The sequence below is a fragment of the Epinephelus lanceolatus genome, chromosome 20 (genome assembly GCF_041903045.1).
Source record: "Epinephelus lanceolatus isolate andai-2023 chromosome 20, ASM4190304v1, whole genome shotgun sequence".
Taxonomy (NCBI): domain Eukaryota; kingdom Metazoa; phylum Chordata; class Actinopteri; order Perciformes; family Serranidae; genus Epinephelus; species Epinephelus lanceolatus.
Window position 1 is genome coordinate 23,291,716 of NC_135753.1, and position 16,323 is coordinate 23,308,038.

The window sequence follows — 16,323 nt, forward strand, 5'->3', positions numbered from 1 at the left end:
AGACACATTCCTTCAAGGTTTCGTCTTAAACTCTATGTTTCGACCCAATGGTCGAACCATTTGGGTCGTTGCTTTTTTAGTCATTAAAAACAAAACTGGGAGCTCTAATTCAGTGTGCAGATTTTCTTCTTCTTTCTGCATGGACCCCTATTAGGGCCATAACGGTACATGTATTTGTGTCGATCCGTTCGGTACGCGACTTTCGGTTTGGCACGACCCTGTACCGAATTTTTGGGCACAGGACATTATTTTATTTTATTTTAATTCCGTTTTTGCCACCCGAACCATTTAAAATATCTAGTTCCCCGACAGACATAATTGAGTGACGGAGCGGGTCCGACCGTAAATCTCTGCTTTCACTTTGTGCAGCGCATTCTCGCATTTTGACAACATGGCAAGTGAGCCTGACGAACCTGAAGACCCACCCGCAAACCTTAAGTCATCCGTTTGGGAACACTTTGGTTTCAGGGTAAAATACGAACATGGAAATAAACAAGTGGACAAGACAAAAGCAGTGTGCCGGCACTGCAGAACAGCAGTCGGGTATGTACTTGGAAACACGTCTAACATGCTAACGCATCTAAAGCGGCACCACCCGAGTTTGAACGTTAACCGGCACGACTAGAAAAAGTCACGCTAAATAAATAACCAACGCCATTGGAGTTGAGTAAAATTGTTTAAGCTGCACTTTAGATATAAGCATGTTTTGTTTACTGCACTTTAACAAAGTGGGAAAGCTAAGTAAGTTCCTGGTAAAACTGAATCTGAGCAGGCTTTAAAGCTGACCAGCTGCACTATACTTTTTATTTTATTTGAGTAAAATTGTTTAAGCAGAAATTTATATTTATATTTTTCATTCAAAAAATGTGTTTAAAAAACAGCAGAATTTTATTTTTCACTTTTATATTTCTATTTTCATTCAAATAATGTGAAAAAGCAGAATTTTATATATATATTTGTTTCATCCAGAAATTGTGTAAAAAGAGTTAACTGCTGTGGTGGTATGTTTTAATAAGGTTATCAGTAAGTAAAAGATATTTAATAGTTGTCTATTTTTTTCATTACTGTACCGAAAAAAAAAAAAAAACGAACCATGACTTGTGTACTGAGGTACATACTGAACCGTGATTTTTGTGTACCGTTACACCCCTAACCCCTATTATCTAGCACCTGACCTAAAACAGGATTGGATGTGCGCACATCTACTCTGTCTTCTGTTCCTCTTAAACTCTGACACTGTTTATCGATTTGTTCCCTATGCTCGGCCTAAACCCTCTGGAGAAACAGTTTTATCATGTGTACAGTCTTCACTTCTGGAACAACCGGTAATAGTACCTAAAAGCATCAGTGCTGAGACTGACAGCTTTTCACAAAACTTTAAAATATATTTTCTAGTTTTATTTTAATTCTCTATTCTATGTTTATACTATTTGTTTAGTTACTGTTTCAACTCATACATGTATATTTGTGTTTATATTTATTTCTAATGCAACATAAGCGAGCACCAGTATGTCCTTGTCAGCATATTCTCTAACTACTCAAGTAGCTGAAGAGTAAACGGTGGATCCAAACAGGAAATGTTTGTTTTATTATCTCACTCTGCTTAAATCTCTGTGGCAGAACACTCTTGGTTACTTGTGTAACCAGTGCTGTCAGTGAGAAAACTGCAAGAGATAAAGAGGTAAATATTTAGAACACATTTAACGCCAAAATTATGCTACAAGAGCAGAGGAGAAATTTTGTTGAAGTTTTAAAAAGGTAACTGAACCGAGTCTGTTTACAATTACAACATTTTGATGTTCCTAAGGGCACCTTGCAAAGTGCAGCAATGTCACCACCATTTCAGACAGTGTAAATGGAGCTGACTTTGTGGCTGAGAGCAGTGCCACTTCCTGGATAAAATACAGCCAGAAGGAGGTAAAATGTAATAAACCCATCCACCTCTGGCTGCTGACAAAGATACAAGCAGTAAGTCTGGAGGGGTAGAAACTCCCACCTGTACCAGTGAATCAAATCTGCACCTTTTACAATGTAGCTCTGTCAGCCGAACAACGAGCGTGACTGGAGGCACAAACGGACTGACAAAATAACAAACACACACACACTGAGTTACTGCCCTGCCCTCTATTAGTGAACACAATAAGTGTGTAAGGGGATCTTAATGAAGGACTCCCCTGAGGCAAAGCTCGACGCCTCTGCTGAGGATGTGTACTGTTAGAGCTCATTAAATGAACATGAGTACAACCACTGACATGGTGGGAGAGAGTGTGTGAGTGTGTGTGTGTGGTGTTCAGTTACAATACCAGATTTAGCCGTTTATGTCACGCAGCACACATGCCGCTGTGCGCCAATTTATTGAGCGCGCACGCCCATTTTGTTCCGTTTGTGTGCGTTGAAAGAAGTCATTACACAATCAGACTTTACATGGAGCGAGTGCAAGCTTCATGTGTGCGCCTGTGGCATTTTGTTAGCGGAAAATACTTACACAGAGCTATTGATATCACAGACAACACAACAGGTCTCTGATTCTGACAGAATGAACTTGAGGGAATAATCGTATTCAGAAGAGGGAAGGGCACGGGGTGAGGGAGGAAGAGATAATGTTGTGGAGAGAGAAGATGACAGATGTGAGACGGGAGGAAAAGAAACAGAAGACGAGGAAGAAGTCAGAAAGAAAAGGAAACCGTGGAAGGAGTGGTGCACGCTGTGGAAATTGATGTAGCAGTGCCCTCTTGTGGATGAAATAGGCAATATTTAAATTCTGTTGAGGTGACTGCTTCCTCTGTGTGTACTGTAATAAATGTACCACTTCCTTTTGAGCATGGGTTTCTGTAGGTTCTGTATTAGCCATCAGAGGAGCAACAGCTAAAACTTTCGGCCTCCATCAAAGCTACAGAGTCACTGATCTGTGCAGTGTGGGTTACACTCACCTCTCTACCCTTGTGTGTGACCAGGGCAGCGAGTGGCTTGGCGTAGAAGCGGCTGTAGCTGAATCCCAGGCAGCCGTACATACTGTTGGCAGTCAGCTTCAGAGCCTTTTGACGAATGTCGTACTGATGGAAAGACAGACTCGAGTTAGGCCAAACAGATAAAAGAATAAAGGTTGTCTCAGAGATAAATAAAGATCTTTGACAAGTAAGCCAATTGTGGTTTTGAGCCTGGATGTAGGCATTAGTCTTTTCAGCAAAATAAAAATGGTTGACCATTTTCTCAAACGGCACCAATGTGCCTACTGAACAGCTGTTCGCATAACTCTGTGTCTTTGCTGAGAGCAGAAGATAATGTAATGCACTCAAAGATGCCCAATTGCTGTCCATCTGTACGGCAGTGTGATCCAAACATCTTTTCACTAATATATGGTTAAATAAATATGCTACTTGCTGCAGTGCTTTGGATTTTAAGGATGACAGAGCAACACAGAAGTATTTTCCCCATACTTTGGCGAAAAGTAATGACAGTTTGGGACATAGCATGCATACAGATGGATGACAAAGTTGATTTTTCTGCAGGAGTAGTGTGAGAAGTTCCTGTGGATGTTATATCCTCCTGTGAGCCTGTGTCCTCATATGAGGACATCACATTTTGGGTTTACTTGACCGTATACTATTCTGCTTAAATTAGACCTGTTGTCCTTGTTCATGGACACTTTTTTGTGCCACCTCGTGGTCGTAAGAGCACAATACTCTAATCCATGTAAAAAAAAAAGACATAGGTGTCCACATTTTACACCAGCAAGACTATATCACATCTGTTTACAAACTCTCTCACAACTCGTGCAGTATTATCCCAGTCTCATTTATCTCACCTTATGTTTAGTACTTCCCAAACAATCTTTTCAAACAGGGAACAGAACTAAACGATAAACTTATCTATGCTCTCTTCAAAGCCAGACTCCAGTGACAAAAACAGCAATTTTACCTCACTGAACGCAGGAGCTGCTAGTCCACCACTGCATCAATCAGTTAGTGCGTTTGTGTTATTTTGTGACCTTGGTGTTTTAAAGGTAGTTTGTATTACCCAAAGCCACACAATAACACAAACAGATAACCAATTGAGGCAGAGGTAGAGCAATAGCATCAATGTTATGCAAGGTAAAATTACATTGATGTTTTTGTCAGTGGAGTCTGGCTTTGATGGGAGCTTGGAAAGTTTTGGGAAGTACTGAGAATACAAGTGGATAAGACTTGGATTACACTGTAAAGTTCTGTTCACACCAGACGCACATAAAACAATTCACGCTACTGAGTTACATGTTAAGTCAATGTAAAGATGCAATTACACGTGAATTCCCGCTAGGCAGCATGATGGAGGTAACGTAAATGACACAAAATATGCAAACTAAGCAGTGCAAATGAAGCAAGTGGCTCAATTGTGTGTCATACGTTTATTCGCAAGAGTTGAAAAATTTGAACTTCATATAGCCAATAAGCATTGAGATCCTCTGGGGACATTTGACGCTAAGGACGTACCAGTGGAAGTCCACTCATCGATTCAGTGATTTCACTGTGTTACACCAGTAAGCACAAAATATTCAAGCATTCAAGCTCAAACTCATTCAAAAAAATTTGCATCATGTTTGAGTTGCATTGAGTTAGAGCGTGTAAACTGACTTTTTATTTAGTTTTGCTGTTATTAAACAGTCACCCATGACTTCAATTCATCAAGAATTTTCTCTGTTTTTGGATTCTTCGTTCAATGTGGAGACGTGCGACAAAAACCAAGTTGTCTTCACAAATTTAACGTAGCACAGGGTGAGTAATGTTTATACAAATGCTCATTTAGGAGTTTAAGTATTACTTTAAGTGAATTCAAACAGATTACAATCACAAGAAGCTACAAGAGACAAACATTTTAAAGTTTCATATGAAGTCTCAACTAACTTTAAGAATAACTAACCAACAAACAGGGAAGTGAGTACCCATATCAACTTGAACTCAATAACTAAATTAGAAGCAATACAGTATGTAAACCATCTGTGTGTTTCAGTGTGCATGTGTAGGTGTGCGTGTGTCTGTGTGTACCTGCAGGTAGAGGTCTGGGTTGATGTCTTGCTGTTTCATCAGCTGTTTGACTTGTTTACGCCGCTCGACAAGCTTCCTGATCTCTTTGGGCAGGATTCCCATGTCCAGGTCTGAATCAGGAATCTCAGGAATCTCCTCTGGGTCATCCTCCTGTAACCACGGAGACGAGAGTTGGATGTGAGCTGGAATTAAATCAGGCTGGGGACCAGGATTTTGAGGCTCTACAAATCAATATACCTGGGTTCAATCTATAAATCATATCATAAATTACCTCGTCCTTCTTGTTCTTCTGTGTGTTATGAGCCTCCCGCTGCACAGTGGTGAAGCAGATGTTGAACTCTTGGATGATTGAAGGATACAGGCTGTTGAAGTCAAGCAGCAGCACGAACTTGTCGTAGAAACCTGCAGAGAGAGGGTGGTTATCGAAATATGTACAGAGACAGAAAAAAAGACAGACTTTAAACTAAAAAAAACAGACGTACCAACTTTAGGATCCAGCACCAGCCCTCCAGCATAGGCTGCCTTCTTCTTCCGCTTGCCTTTTCCTGTTTCCACATCTTCCTCTCCCTCGACCTGGGACACAGGAATGAAGAGATAAAGACAATGAGACATTTGTCCAACTAAAAAGAAGCTATGTGTGACTGTGTGTGGCTTTACCATTTCCATCTGGGCCTTTTTGAAGGACGGTTTGTCAGGGACAATGTAGTTTTTGTCATGGAAGGCATGAAGCAATAGGAACTCGTTTCTCTCAGAGCGACCGCCCATCAGAGTACGAGACTGCAGAGAAGAAGCAGAGGTTGCATAGGGCTCAGGGGTGATGGCATCTTTATGTCCCATTCTAAGTCTAAAATGTCATCGTACCCCTCTGTATTAAATTTCGTAGTTCTCCCTGAAACACGCTTTTGATCAAAACACGGCAGCTCTAAATCTCGATAAAGGCTTTTAAGATTTAAAGCTTTTCTCTTCATTCAAAGGAGAACCAACTCTTGCTTTTGTCTGCGAACTGTTTTGTTTCTGACTTCAATTTTTAGTGTTTGTACCTCAGCTGTACAATAATTGAGAGGAGCTGCTGCCTGGAATTCACAAACCTCAACAATTGTCCATCCCTGTCTTTTGTCAGTTGTGTTTAAAATGCTTTTTCCAAATACTGTTGGTAGTGCAGACTCTTTTTCATTCAGAGAGCAAAATGCATTTTAAGTGTGAGTTGTGTGAATGGTCATGTTACGACATTCACCAAACTGTGAAGTGACTACAGTTTTAATTGTTATTTGCATTTTCTGTTTGAGCCAAACAATAAGACTCAGAAGATAACTCTGTTATTACATTTGATGTATATTTTTCTTTTTTTGAAATTGCAGATGATGAAAGCAAATAGTGTTGGTGTGGCTTACCATGACGTTGCCAGCAATGTTGGTGATCTGCAGGGCCAGGGGCAGCACATTGAGCTCACACATCATCTGGAGGATGAGCTTGGCGTCTGTCCATGTCAACTCCAACAGGTACAGCAGGTCATGAGAGTCACTGATACACAAACACACACACGTTTTTTTAGGAGACACACAGTTTTTGGGGGATTATGTTGAGGAATTGCAAAAAACAAACAAATAATTCTAACTTGTAGAGATTCCTGATGTTTTCCTGAGGGACTGTGACTCTCTCCATCTTCAGCACTTGTGCAGCCAGTTCAGTCAGATGGTAACTTTTACAGCGAATCAGCTCTTTGGCTGAGATCTCCACGTCGCACACCAGACGGCCACAGGTTGCACTCTTCTCTGCGAAGGCACTACGACCCTGCCACCGCAAACAACATTTAGTGATGTGCAATGTGGTGCAGAAACCAACATAAATATTGCTAAGGATTTTTACTCTTCTTACCCCTAGTTTGGGCATATTGGCCCTCCTGAGGCGTCCCATCTTAGACCAGTGGGGAACCTTGCACACATTGATCCTCTGCAGAATCACCTCCAAGTCAAAACCAAAGATGTCATGACCCTGCAGGAGAAGAAGAAGAATTAGCATACTAATTTTTACCCAGATCAAACACTGCACCTTCATCTGGGCAAATTATTTGTCTGTAACCAATTCAGGAAAATTGCATCTTCTACTCACCACCAGCACATCAGGGTCGATTTTGTGCAGCTTAGCCAGGAAGAAGCCGAGCAGAGTCCGCTCTGTAGCCGCTATCTCCACTTTGCCATTCTGGCGGGGGAGTAAGAGTCACATCATCAGTGTTTTTGTCACACATAATAAAAAGAACACAGGGTTCCCACACATTTTCATGCATAAAATTTCTAAATTTTTACATGACTTTTCAAGGACCCAAAATATTTTTTTTTACTTAAGTGCTTTTTGAATAAAGTTTATTAAATTGAAGGCTGACACCCTCTGTCTGGTCGGTTGGTTTGTCGATATGCTCTTGGCTGACCAAATCCTCATGGTCGTACAATCGCTGATGTAACTTTCATAAGCAGCCGTGTGTCTGTTAAAGCTTGTTTTCCCAGCTGAAATGCTGGAGGCGCAGAGTTTTTAAGCAGAGATGCTATAATATGGAATATCCACATGGGTAAAAACGTCAGCACAAGGTCAAGTATTTGCTCTCTCCCTTGCTCTGGATGAAGAGAGGGCTGAAGAGTGTACGGAGAGAGGGCAGACCAGCCGGTCTATGTAGCCAGCAGTTTCAATTTCTCCTCCACTGCTGCTGTTTTTCACTACTTGTACATTTAGGATGTAACAGTCACTTACATCCACCCTTCCTCTACTGTGATTGTACAGTTGGGTAAATATTGAAAGTGATGAGCACAGCAAGCTGAATAACTTTCAACTCTTTGCAACCAGAAAAAAATGCCAAACGTGTGACACACGTTATATACATAAATATATAAACCAGTTATCCTTCTCACCTTCTTCCTCACGGCATCTTTAAAGTCGTAGGGGAAGATACAGTCAACTGGTTTACTGACCACTGCAAAGAGAAGAAGGATATAACAGTTTGAAAATATTCATTAAGATCCTTTCAGACTTTCACTCGTCAGCTGAGCTTTAAAAGTCTATTACACCTACATGTTCCAAGGAAAACCTTCAATAACAGAGGTATAAATAGCTTACCACAAAAATGGGTCTGGTACGGAGGCTGAGGTGGAGCTTTATCCATATGGAACTGGTAGTGGACCAGTGCAGCCAGAGACACAATCTGCAGAAGAACAATTAGATCAGGTCCCTGCTCACAAAGTCTCTCAGCTTGAAAACTTTTTCCAACAATGTCTGCACAGCTGGTTGCTCAATCTATGTCCACACAGCTGGTTGCTCAATCTATGTCCACGGCAATATTTGGAGTAGCTCTTCTAGATGTTAACTTAAACAGAGCCCAAGTGGACATTGTTTCTTTTTTTCCTTACATCTGTCGGTGTATCTTTAATGAATTGCCAATAAAAATACCTTGTTTAAAAAAATGTATCTCAGTTTGTTGGAGCACATCATAAAATTTAAAGTTAAAAAAAAAAATTCATTGTGACCTCATTGTGGTGTGTCTTGGAGTTCTGGACGGTCTTGAGGCTGATGGACATGACGGTGATGGGTGGAGGTGACAGGTCTTTGACCACAGTGACCAGGTCACTCCTCAGGGCCAGAGCCTCCACCTTACACCAGCTGACCGGCTGGCTGATCAGCTCTAACACAGACACAGCGGGCACAAGTGAGTATTCCAACAAGAGCTTCAATCAATCATTGATATGAATACAAATCATGTTAAAATAAATGGACAAAGGGACGTCCTCCTTACGTGGTGTCTTGATATCCAGCCAGCAAGGCCCTCTTATCTTCCTGCTGAGAAGGAAGTGCTCCAGACTCGATGTGTTGGTTCCAAAAATGTGGGAAAATGTCGCCCCCTTAAGATCGGACGGCAACGCAGGGAACTCAGCCTGCAAAAACAATATTTAATACATTGACAAATGGGTAATCACCAAAAGTCGACCACATTTCTGGATAACAGCTTAACAAGATGTATGTGTACACATCCACTCACAGAATATCTGACTTCCAGGTACTCGCTCTGAGTGGGAACATCAGGAATTTCAAAAGCGTAGCTCTTCTCCACTTTCTGCAGAGAGAAACACAGAAACAGGCACCATGTGAAACTTACCACCTGCCAGAACCTGACATTCAAGCTATACAGTAATTACCAAATACCAAAGGTTGGCACTGACCTTGGATTTGAACTTCATGATCTTGAACTTCTCGGAGAGTTCGTTAAATTCCTGGTAGACATCCATCATTCCTACAGGAGTGTCGGACACCTCCCCGGTCTTTGTGTTCACTTTCTGTTTATGAAAACAGCCAAACAATTGAAAGAATATCAAAAAAAGTAGAAGTGATTTCACACACAAAGACATTGTCCTATAGCTTTACAGCTTTTTTAAACTGGGAGAATGTACTTTATCCTGAATCTTAAGCCCTGTTCACATGGGCCTAGTTTTACCTGGGGACATCATGTGATTATGAAAATACACCCCCACATCTGTGTTTCCTTTCCATCGTGCTATGTGTGCAACCCATCGAAGGAGATTTAAAAAGTAGCTCATAGTGGTTAGCAGCTAACTCAAAAGAAAAGAAACAGCGGCCGAAAATGTATGCTAATTTGGAAACAATGAGGTCCGGGAGCTCCTTACCCTCCGAGCAGAGGACGAGATCAGCCGCCATCAAACAGGGACAGTAAATGACTGTTATTGTCATGTTATGTCATTGTTATTGTTTCTGAAGTGCTGCTGACACATGTTACATGTCATACTAGAGGCCAACACTGTTGTGTTACATGTCACACCCCTAATGCCTCTTTTGATTCCGTAATGCAGGCATGCTGTCTAAAATCCCACACTGGAGCAGCATGATACGCTAGTGTCTGGTTCTGTGTAAAAATGCAAAGGCAGCATGAAGGAAGGACTTTGTTGCGGCTCTATAGTGCGGTATCTGTGTAAAAAGGGCTCCTATTTCACTTGGGTTTACTGACATTATCCTCGGGATATGTTGTCAAGGCTCTGCTTAACATCAACATGGTCTGAATTTGCTCCCAAAATTCTGACAAATCTTGAATGCATAATTGCCAACACAGCATCCCAAATCCTTGACCAGGAAAGAGGTAGAGAGAAAACAAAACACCAGAATACGACCCAAAATCATGAGACGCTGTTTTGCGTGGGATTGATATTATTATATGATCTCTGTGTTTGGCACAATATAGTACCTGATTCCCACAGGATTAAGACGACAGATGTCCTCCACAATTATTCCAAATTACTAGAGGTCCCCAGATTATTCTAGTCCAGTGGGAATTGGGCTTTATATGGCATGATTTACAAAAATGAAGTATAATCTTACTTGTTGAATTCCAGCAAATATAATAAAATGTCACACTGATAGGCATCTTGGAAAATTGACGCCAAACAAATCTCAAAATGAAACCCTACCTCTCATCACAGTATCAAATATTAGGGCTGCACAATATGAAAAAAAAAAATCATATAGCAATTATTTTGACAGATATCATGATTGCGACACGAGTCATTTTAACTGAAAAAGAACTGAAAATGAAGAATTTGTGCTGGCTTCTGTACCAAACAAGCATGTTCCTTTATGACTGAAATATGATTTATAGGCCAGGTCATCTCTGCTGCACCACAATGCGTCATTTAAAATGGCAAGTTGTGACACATTTTACCTTTATCAAAAAAAAACTGTAGTGGCAATTTGGAGACTTTACTTGGCCATGTTGCCATTTTGATAACATTTTAATTAACTGTACAGCCCTGGTAATCGTTGGGTTTTCCAAAAACGGTACAAAGGGGTAGCTGGTTGTTTCTTAAAACATGGTCATGACCTTGTTTCCATAATATACTGGCAGTAATGTAACAGAGTAGTTAACTTACATATTCGCGAGGCAGGATGTACATGGTCCTCTCAATGTTCCTGACACTGACACAGCAGCTGACATGAGACTTTGCAGACTCAATCCACACTTTTCCAAATAGGTACACCACACCTAGGCCACAAGTGAGTCAAAATATCAGGATGTGTTCAACAAATCTGAACAGAATGCTGAGATTATGAAACTACATGATATAATATCCAATATATATTTCCTCTGGGTGTGAATATGCCTCACCTGGCTGGCTGTAGGGGTCTTCAAAGGCATCCAACCAATAGAAGCGGAAAACCTGCTCCCCGTCTGCACCCTCCACCAGTGGGAGTTTGCTGGAGTCAACCTGTATCTCTGCTGGAGCCTCGCTGGCTGCACCCTCCTCCTCTTGGCCCCACGAGCTTCCAATCCTGCTGGATCTAGAAAAACACAAAGGAAAAAAATTTGAGGTCTTGACATGTTAGCTTATTGTTTGTAAAACACATCTATATTTCCTACTAAAGTAGAAGCAAACAACAAAGATAAAGCCTTACAATAAGACGGGGTCCTGAGGCTCTGCTTTGGGCTCCACTTTAACTGCCACTGCTGCGGCTTTAGGCGAAGGCTCGGCATCATCTTTAAGTGCTGGCTTCTCCTCCTCCTCAAGGCCAACCTCCATCGGCTCATCGAAGTCCACCCCATCAAACGCCAGAACATCATTAACTGAGAAACACATTGTCATAAAAGGTTAGTGTATTCTTGCTGCTTGAAGCCAGAAAAGAAACAACAAGCTAGCAGCTGTATCTGTCTTTTTTACCATTGTCTTCATCCATCTCCTCCACTTTTGCTTTCTGCTTCTCCACAGGCAGCGCAGGTGTGGAGGGAGTGAGGCGGGCTGATGGCCTTGGGGTCGGGTCAGAGGGTGGTGGCCGGATAACTTTGGCCTTTAACCCCATAGCTGTGGGTGACTCCTAGTAGTAGAGGTGACACATAGTTAACAATTATTGAATTCACACTGTAGAATTTGGCCGGTGATGTAGTTTACGGACGCTTCCAGTCATATGATAGGTTAAACGATACCTTTGGCATCTGAGGTTTGATAGAAAAGGGATTCATGGGTGCGCCAAGAGACTTCTTTTTCTTCAGAGTGACCACCGGCGGAGGAGCCAGAGTTGTTGGTTTCTAGAACAACAGGGGTAGAGACAGATTTGAAAATCAGATATTAAAACATATCACAGTAGGCACAGGCAAAGAAGAGGTGGAGAAGCTGGCTATGACAAAAAAAGACACCACCGCTGTGTAAAAAATCTAGCCACCAAAACTATACTAACTGATGTTGGTCGAAGGGGACACCCCTTCGACCAACATGACTTGCTCACTCATTATACATCAGCTACAGGCCTAAATATAAATGTGCAGGAACCACTTGGCTGTTTGTGGGAAACACCTGACTCCATACTGCTCCATACCTCAGAGTGCAGGTCCTGTAAGATGTCTCCTAATAGGTCATCTTTGGACAGGTCGACATCTTTCTGCAGGAGACAAAATGACGCTCATGGTCAATGCAAAAGAAGGAAAGACTGTAGGACATCTCTCATGTCAAGTTAAGATCAACACAGAGCAAACTGCGGGACATTTGTAATTGAAGGAAGTCAGTGACACCAGCAGACACACACCTCAGCAGGTCTCTTGACATTACTGTTCATGAAGAGGCTCTTGATGGTGTTGGGCTTTGCTACAACAGATTTCTTCACATTTTTCTTAGAGTCTGCTCCTTTAGCACCACCTTTGCCTGCAAACACAAACAAAAAAAAAATCACTGTGTACAAAACTATTTACTGTACATTACCTCGCACTCACAATACACGTAAGTTGTTGTTTACCTTGTTTGTTTTCAACGATATCATCATCCAAATCATCGTCAAAGATCTCTCTTCCATCCTCCACATATCCTGTTCCATCTGAGAGGAGAAAAGGCAAAACACATGTTTACATAAGACCTCTGCATCACATATATTCCCACAGTGGACACAGGGGGACTGAGACTCACCATCATCAATAATCCAGTCATCCTCTTGTCTTTCTCGTACCAACTTCGAGTACTGATGTTCGTCCACCTCCTCGTACACACTTGTCAGCTCCTCCACCTGGAAGACATGAACACTGGTTACAGGCTGTGTACAGCTACAAACAAATTAAATTTAATACTTCTCAAGACAGTTTTTATACCAATTATAAAGAAATTAAAGACAAAAGATGCATAGGAAATACACACCAAGAGTAAAAATATACTTTTTCAAAGTAAACACATTGATGTCAGTTCAACAGTAAAGAAAATGACACAGATGATAACTCTGTGCTTACCACTCTGCAGGTGCAGAAAAAATAAACTGACAAGCAGGCTTACTATCAAGGCCTTAATTTAATGATGCAGACTCATTGCTCAATCTAAATACAGAGAGGGAGAAAATAGGGTCATTGCACGCTTACAGGTGCTGTGACGAAGTTGAAATAAATTGAAAGAAATTCTCATGTTGCAGTGACTAAAAAACATCTCAGACCCCCCCCCCCCCCCAGTTCCCAAGCCAAGTCCCTATGGGCCAAGCTACTGCCGCCCCCCAAAAGCTGCCATGACCCGGATTCGAACCGGGGTTGCTGCAGTCACAACGCAGAGTACTAACCTCTATAATTACTGCAACTGCCTTTATTCCTGTCTTAATCAAAAAACCTTGCAACGACCACAGAATCACGACCACATCACACCAGTTCTAGCCTCTTTACATCTTTACATCAGCTCCCTGTTTGTTTGAGGATTGACTTTAAAATCTTATTAATGACTTTCAAGGCTCTTCATGGCTCCAGAAAACATTTCAGACCTGTTAGTCCCTTATGAACCTCTGTATAGTTTGAGATCCTCAGGCAGAGGTCTGGAATGACCTGCCCGAGGAGATAAGTCTCTCCTAAAAACGTACTTCTATCAGAAAGCCTATCCTGACTTTATCTGAGCTGTCTGTTTTATATATATCTTATTGATGATATTTCCCATTTATTATCTAGATTGTAGTTTTGTCCTTCCTCATTTTATCTTTTACTAGACGACATTTTATGACATGTTGTTTGTTTTATTCTCTTTGTGTTTTAAATGTGTTTCGTTTTATTGTACAGCACTTCGTAAATGTGTTTCCTCTAATGGTCCTCTATTACTGTCACAATTTCATCACACACAACTATATATGGTTTTTCCAAACCTTTACAGACTTTCCAGACCTGGAAAACATGACTGTGAAATTGAGCCAGCTCCTTTGACTGGGCAACAAGTTTCCTCCTGACACAGGACTGCTTGTTATATCCAAAGGCAAAGTCAGATGAACTTTGGCAATGGATCCTAACAAGTACAAGGTGATGAAGCTCTGAGATTGAATGTGTCATTAAATGAGATAACACTGAACTGATGCACACTGAATTGGATTTAATACAAACAATCACAGCCACATTGTGTGATGTCGACTGCTGCGCACCTGTGTACAAACAACACTTAAGCTTCTCACCTCATATTTGATCTTCTCCCCCTTCTTGGCCTTCTTAAGCTGGTCCAGAGCAGACTTCCTCCCCACTTTCTCCCTCTTCTCCCGTCTGGAGCGAGACCTCGCCAGACCAGCAGCATCACCTCCGTCATCTGAGCACAGGGACACATGGACGTGACGCAGAAGCAAGTATGGACATGACAGCTCGGTGTGGAGAGACTTATCTCAACACATACTCCACTAATGTGCACAACACGGTTACTTTTGCGTTAAGAACACGAACTGTTTTGACTCATTTCTGTGACGGACACCAAAGATGCAGTGGAGACAGTCATGTCAGAGAACGACAAACGGCTGTAGTTAGCTAACATTAACGTTATCTCACACGATCGTTATGTCTTGTTATCCTCTCTTAAACTTTTGCAATAGTTTCATATTGCAAACTGTTAGCTTAACTAATGTTAGTTCAGGCACTTCAAGAAACACTCAGTATTACCGGCCTAAGCGTGTCCCTTGTTGTAAATGGCAGTGTAAGCTAGCTAACATGTTAGCTAACTTCTTCGCTAAACTCAGCTAGCAAGCGGCGCGAGACCAAAACTCACCGGCGTCCGGGCCGTCCATGTCTTTCTCTGGGTTTGATACCGGAGCCATTTATCTTTATCTTCTCGCCGTTACCGTTTGCTCGCCGACTCCTACTAACCGCGTCAGAAACAAGTCAACACAACAACAGGGCTGTCCGCGCCAATTCGCCTTCCCGGGGAAAGTCATATGCAGGAAGTGACATCACGCCGCTGTCAGCCAATTGAAGGAAGCGTTATTTCCGCTCAGTCCGCGCGGGGGCAGTGTTGTTCAGCTGTCGTGTTGACTCCACATGTGCCAGACCACAAACAAGTACAGTGTTTGTACAGTGTCTGAGGCAGGTTTACACTAAGGGACTTTTAAATTTAGTACATTTATCTGTCAGAAATGGTTCATTACTCTGTAAATTCACATTGGAAATACTTTTTATAATATTTTTATGAGCCATACTGTAAACCTGGTTCTGCCATCGTACATATTTTGGATTTACGCCTTACTGTTATCGTAGATTTTATACATTTGTACTCTTTGTATTTGCACTTTTTCCACTTTGTATTGCAAAAAAAGCAAAGAAAAGATAAGGTGCAGTCTTATCTCATCTTTTCTTTCTTATGATACAATCAAAAATCATATGATGCTCAGTAATAAGACCGCTTAGAACTTAAAATGGCCGATTGTTTACACTTTTCAAAAAGCAAAAAGCACTGTATTTATTTGTGCATCTACCTCACACAAAAAAACCACAACTACAAAAAAGTGTGGATCCTAAAGAAATGTAATCTAACCAAAAAGCAAAGGCACTCAAAGTACACAGTAAACGTACAAATAAATAAACCCAAAGCAATTATGCACAGCAAACAAATACAGCTCTTGTGTTGAGGGATCCTACACCGACTAATCTTTAAGGTATTTATGATATATCCTCACATCTTTTCTCACAGGTTTACCTTTTATTGCAAATATTAATTTTCAATAAAGGGAAACCCCATAGATAGCAGACTTATTAGACATATCCTCATGAGAACTTTTGTTTGTTATTCAGTTTTAATTTCTTCTAGCTATTTGGGATCAGTAGGACTTGATAAGTATAAAAAAATAAACATTGTCAACGATAATAAAGTCCCAATGTCCTCAGTTAACAGCATCTTAGCTTGTTACTGTTGCTAAACTTGGTAAAAAAAATTTGTCGTCATATCAAACTACAAACTTAAATTAATCTTAAATAAACAAGTTTAAAGCATAAAATGTGATCATATTTTGTTCACTTTTGTCTCATGATCAGCTGTCTGACTTGGCAGACATGGCTGCCATC

General features: G+C 41.2%; 1 protein-coding gene across 1 annotated transcript in view; it reads right to left on the reverse strand.

Annotated features, from left to right (window-relative positions):
• The window catches only part of pola1 (polymerase (DNA directed), alpha 1), an 83,426-nt gene extending 68,218 nt beyond the window's left edge, over positions 1-15,208 (reverse strand). Inside the window, exons 1-26 of the mRNA XM_033639364.2 lie at positions 15,035-15,208; positions 14,457-14,584; positions 12,959-13,055; positions 12,792-12,869; positions 12,585-12,700; positions 12,378-12,440; positions 11,989-12,090; positions 11,726-11,879; positions 11,463-11,631; positions 11,176-11,348; positions 10,940-11,052; positions 9,224-9,337; positions 9,043-9,117; positions 8,800-8,938; positions 8,534-8,688; positions 8,127-8,211; positions 7,922-7,983; positions 7,131-7,220; positions 6,897-7,013; positions 6,637-6,812; positions 6,413-6,542; positions 5,679-5,798; positions 5,504-5,594; positions 5,293-5,423; positions 5,022-5,171; positions 2,931-3,053 (exon numbers count right to left, since the gene is read on the reverse strand). Of these exons, the coding sequence (XP_033495255.2) occupies positions 2,931-3,053; positions 5,022-5,171; positions 5,293-5,423; positions 5,504-5,594; positions 5,679-5,798; positions 6,413-6,542; positions 6,637-6,812; positions 6,897-7,013; positions 7,131-7,220; positions 7,922-7,983; positions 8,127-8,211; positions 8,534-8,688; positions 8,800-8,938; positions 9,043-9,117; positions 9,224-9,337; positions 10,940-11,052; positions 11,176-11,348; positions 11,463-11,631; positions 11,726-11,879; positions 11,989-12,090; positions 12,378-12,440; positions 12,585-12,700; positions 12,792-12,869; positions 12,959-13,055; positions 14,457-14,584; positions 15,035-15,083 (3,000 nt within the window). The 5' untranslated portion in view covers positions 15,084-15,208. The remainder of the gene's footprint in view (positions 1-2,930; positions 3,054-5,021; positions 5,172-5,292; positions 5,424-5,503; positions 5,595-5,678; positions 5,799-6,412; positions 6,543-6,636; positions 6,813-6,896; positions 7,014-7,130; positions 7,221-7,921; positions 7,984-8,126; positions 8,212-8,533; positions 8,689-8,799; positions 8,939-9,042; positions 9,118-9,223; positions 9,338-10,939; positions 11,053-11,175; positions 11,349-11,462; positions 11,632-11,725; positions 11,880-11,988; positions 12,091-12,377; positions 12,441-12,584; positions 12,701-12,791; positions 12,870-12,958; positions 13,056-14,456; positions 14,585-15,034) is intronic.
• Positions 15,209-16,323: the final 1,115 nt, after the last annotated feature.